At 39.6% G+C, this 10,294-nt stretch overlaps 1 protein-coding gene across 2 annotated transcripts in view; it reads right to left on the reverse strand.

Moving 5' to 3' along the window:
* The window catches only part of CEP76 (centrosomal protein 76kDa), a 45,487-nt gene extending 35,256 nt beyond the window's left edge, over positions 1-10,231 (reverse strand). The window contains exons 1-6 of one of the 2 annotated variants that reach the window (XM_011985525.1): positions 10,066-10,231; positions 8,832-8,987; positions 7,712-7,787; positions 6,857-7,081; positions 5,175-5,360; positions 3,216-3,313 (exon numbers count right to left, since the gene is read on the reverse strand). In XM_011985525.1, the coding sequence (XP_011840915.1) occupies positions 3,216-3,313; positions 5,175-5,360; positions 6,857-7,081; positions 7,712-7,787; positions 8,832-8,987 (741 nt within the window). In that variant the 5' untranslated portion in view covers positions 10,066-10,231. Of the gene's footprint in view, positions 1-3,215; positions 3,314-5,174; positions 5,361-6,856; positions 7,082-7,711; positions 7,788-8,831; positions 8,988-10,065 lie in introns of those variants that run through there. The other variant, XM_011985526.1, reaches the window with a different exon arrangement.
* Positions 10,232-10,294: the final 63 nt, after the last annotated feature.

Consider the following 10,294-nt stretch of genomic DNA (forward strand, 5'->3'; position numbering starts at 1 on the left):
TCTCGACCGGGCGCGGTGGCTCACGCCTGTAACCCCAGCACTTTGGGAGGCCGAGGCGGGCGGATCAGGAGGTCAGGAGATCGAGACCATCCTGACTAACACGGTGAAACCCCGTCTCTACTAAAAACAAAAAAAATTAGCTGGGCGTGGTGGCGGGCGCCTGTAGTCCCAGCTATTCGAGAGGTTGAGCCAGGAGAATGGCATGAACTCGGGAGGCGGAGCTTGCAGTGAGCAGAGATCGAGCCACTGCACTCCAACCTGGGCGACTGAGTGAGACTCTGTCTCAAAAAAAAAAAAACAAACAAAAACAAAAACAAAAAAACTTCATTCTCCATCACATTGCAAAGTACCTGCCCGGCCTATGAACGCTATCTCATCTTCTCCTCTCTCCCCAGACCACTACACTCCAGCCACACGAGGCTTTCGTTCCTCCGTAGGGGCTTTTGTTCTAGGCTGTTCCCAATGCTGGAAGCTCAGCCCCAATCTTTGCGTGGGTGGTTACTTCCTGCCGTTCAGACCCTTTCCCTACCTTAGTCACTTGACCTATGATCAGTCACCCAATAACCACTATATCATATCCGCTGTAATAATTCTCCACAAAACACCTTCTACTATCTGATTATTTTGTTTGCTGACTGATTGCTTCTCCTGCACCAGAATCTAAACTCCTTGAGAGCAAGCTGTCTAGCTGTCTGCTGCCCTGTACACAGCTACATGCCCAGTGTCTGGAACAGTGTCTAGCACATTTTAACACCTGTTTAGGATCCATACGTATTTCTGACTTTAATTTCTTTTAAGAGACAGGGTCTTGCTCTGTCACCGAGTCTGGAGTGCAGTAGCATGATCATGGCTCCCTGTAGCCTCAGATTCCTGGGCTCAAGTGATCCTCCCGCCTTAGCCTCCCCAGTAGGTGGGAATACAGGGATGCGCCAACCATGCACAGTTAATTTTTAAAATTTTTTGTAGAGATGAAGTCTACCTATGTTGCCCAGGCTGGTCTTGAACTCCTGGCCTGAAGTGATCCTTTTACCTTGGCCTCCCAAAGTGCTGGGATTACAGACGAATTAGCCTGGCTAAAATTTTTAATAGTGCAATTTTAAAGATAAAATTAGAAGCAATTTATCAGAAACAGAATAAACTTATGTTTTAGTCACTAGAAATTATATAAATATGACAGTGGAAATATGAGAAAAAATATATAAAATAATGTTAAGTTTAAAAAGGAGAACCTGGCTGGGCACAGTGGTCCATGTCTGCAATTCCAGTGTTTTGGGAGGCTGAGGCAGGTGGATTGCTTAAGGCTGAGAGCTTGAGGTTTCAGTGAGCTATAATTACACCACTGCACTCAAGCCTGAGAGTCAGAGTGAGATGCTGTCTCTAAAAAAATAAAATTTAATTTAAAAAAACAAGCTACTACCCTAAAAAAGTAGAGCCCAAACATCTACTTTGTATGTCACATAAATATATGAATAACATGATTAAAACTCACGTATACCATTTTGGAAGGCCGAGGCAGGCAGATCACAAGGTCATGAGATCGAGACCATCCTGGCCAATGTGGTGAAACCGTCTCTACTAAAAATACAAAAATTAGGTGGGCGTGGTGGCACACGCCTGTAGTCCCAGCAACTCGGGAGACTGAGGCAGGAGAACTGCTTGAACTTGGGAGGCAGGGGTTGCAGTGAGCTGAGAATGCGCCACTACGCTCCAACATGGCAACAGTGAGACTGTTTGAAAAAAACAAGCTAAAAAAACCCTCACGTATACATATATGTATATGTGTGTATACACCATTTATTTAAGAGACATGGTCTTAGTCTGTCACCCAGGCTAGAGTGCAGTGGTACAATCACTCACTGTAACTTCAAATTCCTGGGTCAAGTAATCCTCCCATTTCAGCTTCCCAAGGAGCTGGGACTACAAGCATGTACCACCATGTGTGACTGATTTTTCAAAATTTTTGTAGACACAGGGTCTCACTATGTTGCCCAGGCTGGTCCTGAATTATTGGACTCAAAAGTGATCCTCCCACCTTAGCCTCCCATACAGCTGGGTATTTATTTGAGTAACATCAAGATTGGTTTCCACTATGTGGTTTCAGGTATATATACCAACCATGACATATGTCAGAAGCTAGAGATTAGAGGGAGATGAGAGTTTACAAAAGGAAGGAAAAAAAGTTTAAAGAAAACAGGGCAGGGCATTGTTTGCCTGAGGGAGAAGCACTAGCATCTAACCACAGGTCTGTAAAAGGAACAACATGACAGGCAGGGTGGAGTAAAGGGTGGTGTATGGAATCAAGGAGAACCATGCCACGAGTGCCATCCAGCAAGTCAGCAGATAATGAGAACCTCCAAACTGCAGACTGGCAGGAACTAAACGGGACGGCAAATCCAATGCAGAGGAGTGAAAACGTCTGCCGATCTCGTAAGACCCAGGAAGAAAGCAATTCGTCAGAAACCTGACAGTGGAACTAGGGAAAAACCCTTTCCAAATACACTCTAGAAGTGGCAAGCGCTTCTACCCTGAGAGGGCAGAGCAGAAAAGACACAAGCAGCAAGCTTTCAATAAACGTCCGTGAAAACGTTAAAATCCCACCCCACCGAGGTTACACTTCACTCTTTTATCCTCTTCAGCTTTATCCTGTAATTTTTTCTTTTCTTTTTTTCTTTTTTTTTTTTTTTGAGACGGAGTCTGGCTCTGTCGCCCGGGCTGGAGGGCAGTGGCCAGATCTCAGCTCACTGCAGGCTCCACCTCCCGGGTTCACGCCATTCTCCTGCCTCAGCCTCCCGAGTAGCTGGGACTACAGGCGCCGCCACCAGGCCCGGCTAATTTTTTTTTTTTGTATTTTTAGTAGAGACGGGGTTTCACCGTGTTAGCCAGGATGGTCTCGATCTCCTGACCTGTGATCCGCCCACCTCAGCCTCCCAAAGTGCTGAGATTACAGGCGTGAGCCACCGCGCCCGGCCTATTCTGTAAAATTCTTATGTTGTCTCAATAAACGTTCATTGTATTTCCCAAACTAGATACAGATTATCCTAGGAAAACAGTCTTGTCTTTATCTTCTTTCTCATCCTTTTTGTGAACCTCTGAGTGCTAATCTAGAAAGTAATAAATGGCAATTTTCTAAAAATAGAGTGCCTTCTAGGATCAACAGTTAAATACACTACTATGAAAACAGACAGACAAAAAAAGAGAAACTCATAACTATTTACCTGTGTGTTCACTACTTCTTGAGATAATGTTTGATTGAGTGGTGGATACATTTCAAGTTTTATATTTAAAATTCCCACAGAAACTTTTGATTCTGTGCCTATAAACATAAATATTTAGAACTTCAGAGATTTCAATACTATGTATATTTACTCAACCAAAGTCTAACCAAAATAACTTAGGCCCTTGGTGTTTTACCACTTACATGGACTAAAGATAACATTCAACATCACCTTTAATATTCATACTAAAAATGAACCAAATCAATTTTTTTAAACAAAGGTGTTTATCTAATTATAAGGAGATTAACTATTTTCTTAGCTTTCTGACGCTCTTTTTCTTCTTTAAGTAGAGGTGGGGGCTCCCTATGTTGTTCAGGTTGGTCTTAAACTCTGGAGCTCACGTGATATTCCCGCCTCAGCCTTCCAAAGTGCCTGGTGGGATTACAGGCATGACCCACTACACCTGGCCTTTCTAACATGGTTTAAGAAACGTTTCTGACCTAAAGGATTTGAGACTCTTAATTTTTATCTTCATGAAATGTACAATGTCAACCAGACTTACATTAAATTCAAAGTCAAAGCAACTGTTAACACCTCATTCTGTCTCCACACACACACACTAAAAATTAGAAAGCATTTATATTGTCACTTATAGTAACTCCCATTTGTCACTTCCCATTATCAAATTACAGGCTGAGTAGAAATTTTCAATCCATGCCTGGATTTAAAGAACTAGTAAACAAATATACTTCACATCAAAATGATTTAATGCTTCTTTAGTGAATGCTTCTTTAGAAATCTGCTTGTTTACAGGTCACTGCTATGATTATCATGTTAGGCCTATTTTTGAAGACAAATAATTGGGTATTGTCTTTGAAAATAAATTTCCTACATAAAGAACACTTTTTCTATAATTTTTATTTAAAGAAAAATACATTCTTGGTATGACTTATTAAAATCTAAATTACTGACCGGATGTGGTGGCTCACGCCTGTATCCTAGCACTTTGGGAGGCCGAGGCGGGCAGATCACAAGGTCAAGAGATCGAGACCATCCTGGCCAATATGGTGAAACCCTGCCTGTACCAAAAATACAAGAATCAGCTGGGTGTGGTGGCGTGTGCCTGTAGTCCCAGCTACTCAGGAGGCTGAGGCAGGATAATCGCTTGAACCCAGGAGGCAGGGGTTGCAGTGAGCTGAGATTGCACCACGGCACTCCAGGCTGGTGACAGAGCTAGACTCCGTCTCAAAAAAAAAAAAAAAAATCTAAATTACTAAGTCTATGCTGTCCACTGGCAAGGTTTAACTCTGTGACTAAGGTTCAAAACCAAAGTAATTCCATTATATGTTATAGATAAAACATTGGTGGGTTTTGTTTTCTCATTTTATTAGCAAATATGTGTTACACAGCAGGCAGTGTGCAAGATTCCAAGGAGACTGTGATAAATAAGATAGGTACCAGCTCTGCCCTCAAGGGGTACTTGATACTGACACGGAGCAAATTATTCCCTCTTCCAAGTCTCACTCACCCACACTGTAAAAGGTTGGGCGAACACCTACTCCGTATTTTGCAAGAATCACTGGTACCAAAGAGGATGTATTCCAGGGTGTGCTGGCTGGACGCACATAAGTTTGTATGTGTGTCAAGAATATTAATTTTCTTTATAGCCTTACATTATATCAAATGAACTTGAAATTAAAACCCTCAAAATTCCGGTATTCATTTTCCAGAAAAAACCATTTCTCCTAAGACAAGGTCAGATTGACCGTGAAGTGCTATACTGATACTGTTCTTCAAGACATTTCTCAAGACTAGGATGCTGGGGTCCAATTGTAACTAATGAAATTCTATTTTACAGGTTTCCCTCTTGGATTATAAAAGCATTTTAAGGATATAAAATCTATTGACAAATGAACCGTGGCTATTAAAAGGTTAACAATGACATATTAATCATCATACCTACACCCATAAGTTCCACAGTCAGACTGGTCACTCCATTTTCTGAGCCCAAAACTGACCGCCATTCCAGAAAATACGATGCTACTAAAGTTGTCTCACCAAATATGTCTGTTTTGATTAGCACCATATGAATTGGATCACTTATTGATAACATTGTTGTTGAATCAGCCATTCTGGTTCCATCACCTAGCAATATAATTCCAACAAAATTATATCACACTACATATTCAGTTAGGCCAATATAAAATAATACTTTTATTAAAGAATATACTAAATAATAAGCTTATGAAAAACCAAAAAGAACAATTTGCTAATGTCTCAGAAAGCGTGGAAAAAACTGGAAATATAAATATAGTCCTATTTCTATCACTAACTTTTCAGAAGACTGGCAAATTGTGATGAGTTATCCAGTAACTTACAGCATATCAGTGCTTTCTGATTCAGGAGATAAGTCTGTTCTTTAAAACTACTTAACGGAAGTATAGGCTACTACAATAAAAAGCCTTCAAGTATGTCAACATTAATCCCCAAACTACCTCTAGAAATCCCTTTAACCTCCAGAAATTATCACTGTATAATCAACATACAACTGAAAAATACAGCACATTGAATCTAGCAATTTATCCTCTTAATTGCCTTATTAGGATAACATCTTTCAAAGGGGAAAAAAATAAATTTTAGTAATGTTTCAGTCATCTTTAAATCTAAAATTCTGAAGACATATTCTGAAACTTTGCTTAGTTTAAAAATATAAAGATTTCCATATTGACAACTAAAATGTACAAAATACCTTTACTGAAAGAGGCATAGTGTAAAACAATTACAGGAACCAAGTAGCATAAAATTTAGTTAGGAGAATTATATGCTTTATTGGAGAAATAAGAAAAAAAAAGAGAAAAAAACCAAAATGACAGTTATATGTTCACATCTAAATTTGACTATTTATTTATGTATTTATTTATTTAAACAGAGACTCACTCTGTTGCCCAGGCTGGAGTGTAATGGCGCGATCTCGGCTCATTACAGTCGCCTGCCACCATGCCTGGCTAGAAATTCTTGTATTTCTAGTAGAGACCATGGCTAGGCTGGTCTCAATCTCCTGACCTCAGGTGATCCACCTGCCTCGGCCTCCCAAAGCGCTAGGATTACAGGCGTGAGTCACCGCACCCAGCCTATTTTTTATTTTTTGTAGAGTGTCTCACTTTGCCCAGGCTGGTCTTGAACTCCTGGCTTCAAATGATGCTCTCACCTAGGCCTCCCAAAGTGTTGGGATTTCAGCTGTGAGTCACCATGCCCAGCCTAAACTTTGACTTTTAAAAGTTACATAACATCATTAATCTGGTTATGTTTTATAAATGAGAACGACCATGTCTCGTTTTTCACTATATCATCCCAGCACCTGCCTAGCCTAACACGATGCACATAATAGGTATTTAAGTGTGTATTACTAAAAAATCAACAATGAAAACAGTCAAAAAATAATCTCCAGGGAAAATGAATCGCAAACAGAATATTGCAAGGTGGTGGATAGTAGTTTAAATTGAAAAGAGCAGTGGGAAATGAAAGGCTAGAGATTCCTCCATTACAAATCTCTCCTTACAGAAAAAGTCATTATTATTGTTTCACAATAAAACATAACAAAGATTTACTCAATTAAATGATGATTTATTACTGTTTCTTACCCAGGCTTTCTCTGTGTACTTCAAGTAAAAAGCCATCATGAAAATCTGGTTCACAGGCACATGGAACAGGTTTTGAACGAAAACGTTGGTTTCGATAATGTAAACATAAAGTAAACGTTGAACAAACTTGTCCAGGTAAAGGCTCAGGTTCTTGCAGATGTTCCAAGAAAGCTTTTCCACCCAAAACCTGAAGGTAAAGATACCTCCGTGTTGGATCAATATTAGCTGTAAAGTGTAGCAATATATATGAGGAAACTGCCGAATAACTTAAAAGAATGTGATCAATCATTAGGAAATAAAAACTTGACAGATAAAAACCCAAAACCAAAGACTAAAAAAAAGCAAGAGTAACAAATTTATTACTGTATATACCAGAATCATTTGTACCCCGGGGAGAAGATACCCATATACTGTGCTATTCTTTTCTGAGTTTATATCCAGGCTACTTTCTCCCAGCTGGAAAGGCCTCAGAGCCAACATGTGGTATACTTTTGCTTCTTAGCTGCTTAACCAACATTCCACCACCTTCACAAACCAACTCATATAATTATCAATTCAGCAAGTGTATTTGTCAGATAATTATATTACCATTTAAAAGCAAGGCTATACAGTTTTTATAAAACATATTATTAAAACACAAGAAACTGGTGATCCTGTTTTTGCTTCTACTGTGCTATACATTAACCCTTCTGATATACTTCATGCAAAACAGAATCTATGTTTTAGCTAACTATAAAATTTTAAGTATTTTATTTTGGGGGCAAAAATGGAAATGTCTTCTATCAAATACCAAAGACTACAGCACATCAGTATTTACTATAAACCACAACTAAATTAATGTTAAAATATACATACTTTTTTTTAATGTTGATTGTCTATCAAAACAAATAGGTTGTTTTGGAGAGGAAGGGAGTTCTTGCTCAACACTGTCCTAGAAAGGCAGGAAAAAAAAAATCAAAACAAATTAGAAAACAATTATAGGTTAAGGAAATGTCAATAAACATGACTAGGCATTGAACCTAACAACAGGATAAGGCCCTTTCAAAGAACCTCTTATTTTCCTAGCCTAACTAAAATAATGAAAATAAAAGCCTGCATAAAAGATGACGTAACGGGTCACTCCTAAAATCAAATGCTAAGGAATTAAACTGTCTTCAAGTAATACTATCCACATAAAGCTAAAAACAAATCCTTAATGCCTTCAACAAGGTTAAACTTTCTGCATGCCTATATAACATGCTTATAATTCCACCATGAGCTGATTTTAATAAAGTGTCATCACATAGTAGAAGCTGTTATTAGGTCAATTTTTATAACAAATGGGTTCATAAAACTTCAAAAACCAAAAAAAAGGTGCTGTATTAAAATACTTATTCCCTGTTGTATTATGAAGTCCATCCAATTTTCACATTATATTACCCAGGTATTGAGGTCACAGTTTTCATTATTGCCTCATTTTCAAACGAAGGCCTACTTACTAATTCTGCACTGAGAGACTATCATCCCATTATTGACCTATTTGTATGAAAAGATCTGAGGACTCTTATGGACAATTATTTTCTTAAAGAAATTTGTAATTTGTTAATTATAGAGAATACAATCCCAAAAGAGTGCTTATTTTAAAAATATGCTTAATCTAAAAAAATTACAGATCGTAGTGAAAAAGAACTTCGTTATGATTAACTAATTTGACTAAAGTATGTATATTCAAAATTAACAGACCTAGAACATAAGAGAAAATTCTGTCACTGCAGAGACAGGAATATGATATATAACACAAATTTTATTGATACACAAAACTATTTGGTATATTCAAGGGCAGAGCTAGCCTATACCTGAAACAAGGACACTAGTAAACAGAATGACCTTAAAGTGGTTTCACTAAAAGGAAAGGCCCCACATCGGAACCTTATAAACAGTGTTACACATTAGTATATACTTATATTCTCATTTATTTCCCTAAAAGATTACTCACAGTAACAAAATTAAGTTCTTTCATCACATCATCAATGATTCCTCGACGTCTAAGGGCTTTGATCAAATCTTCTGTTGATAAATGTTGTTGATCAGGTGCCAATTCTTCCCGTATAGTCTCAGCAAGGATTTCTCTTATTCTGCCATGAACATCCATCTATGTAGAAAACTCATATTACAATGTATAACATCACAAAGCAGTCAAATACTGCTTCTGAAGTTTTAGGTTTCTCCAGCTAATAATAGTAAATGCACAATTGTTACCACAATTGAATGGGAACAAAGATAAGCTTTTAAAGAATGAATCTTTTGAGTACAAATTCTAGAAATCGTCTCCACTGGTTATCTGGCACCTTTGTTACCGTTTCTCCACAAATAACACTCAACCAAAAGGAATCTTCTGAGAGGGAGTATAGTACAATCAAAAGAACACAGACTGGGGAGTAGGCAGATCAAAGCATGATCTTACTACTCTCGTACTTCGATCTGCCTACTGATAAGAGACTCTTACCAGCTTTCAACTTATTAGATGTGTAACCTCAAGCCAACCTATTTACCCTTTATAAATCTGTTTCGTCACCGACAAGAACGGAAAAACCTAGTGTAGTGAGTGCCCTTTCACAATAGTGTTGTGAGGATTAGATAAACGACGCTAGACACCTCGCACAAAGCCTGGCACACAAGGGCACCATAAACGATCGCTTTTATCACCTGGTACTCAGTCGAGCGAGCGCTGCAGAGACTGGAGGTTCTTCCGGAGCTCCGCAATATTAACAAATACGGTCATTACAAATCCTTTAGTAACTTCTCTTCCATGACTTCTTTGAGAATTGCTGATTGAAGCTCCTGGTTCAACTTCGCTAATACCCACACGTTTCAGGGGTGAAGAAACCCTGATATCTGCCGGGCGCGGAGGCTCACGCCTGTAATCCCAACACATTGGGAGACCAAGGCGGGCGGATCACGAGGTCAGGAGTTCGAAACCAGCCAGACCAACATGGTGAAACCCCGTACTAAAAATACAAAAATTAGCCGGGCGAGGTGGCGGGCGCCTGTAGTCCCAGCTACTCGGGAGGCTGAGGCAGGAGAATCGCTTAAACCCGGGAGGTGGAGGTTGCAGTGAGCTGAGATCGCGCCATTGCACTCCAGCCTGGGCGACAGAGAGACTCCGTCTCAAAAAAAGAAAGAAACCCTGGTATCTTATAGCAGAATATAAACCTCCAAATACAACTTACACTCAATTGGACTTCCAGAAGTCGCTCGCTAAGCGCTTCATTCTCACGGCCGTCCTAAAACGCCAAAACGCTCGTTCTATCGCCCCAGACTCTTGCTAGCACCTGCTCGGCTCGTTTTCTCCCTCGGAGGCCAGGACGCTCTCCTCAAACTCAAAGCTCTGCCCACCCCGCGCTGCGCACCCCGCAGTCCTCGCTAGAGTCTCGGCAAGCAGGTGCCGCGGTCGGCCCG

Source organism: Mandrillus leucophaeus, unplaced genomic scaffold (assembly GCF_000951045.1).
Source record: "Mandrillus leucophaeus isolate KB7577 unplaced genomic scaffold, Mleu.le_1.0 Scaffold286, whole genome shotgun sequence".
Classification (NCBI taxonomy): domain Eukaryota; kingdom Metazoa; phylum Chordata; class Mammalia; order Primates; family Cercopithecidae; genus Mandrillus; species Mandrillus leucophaeus.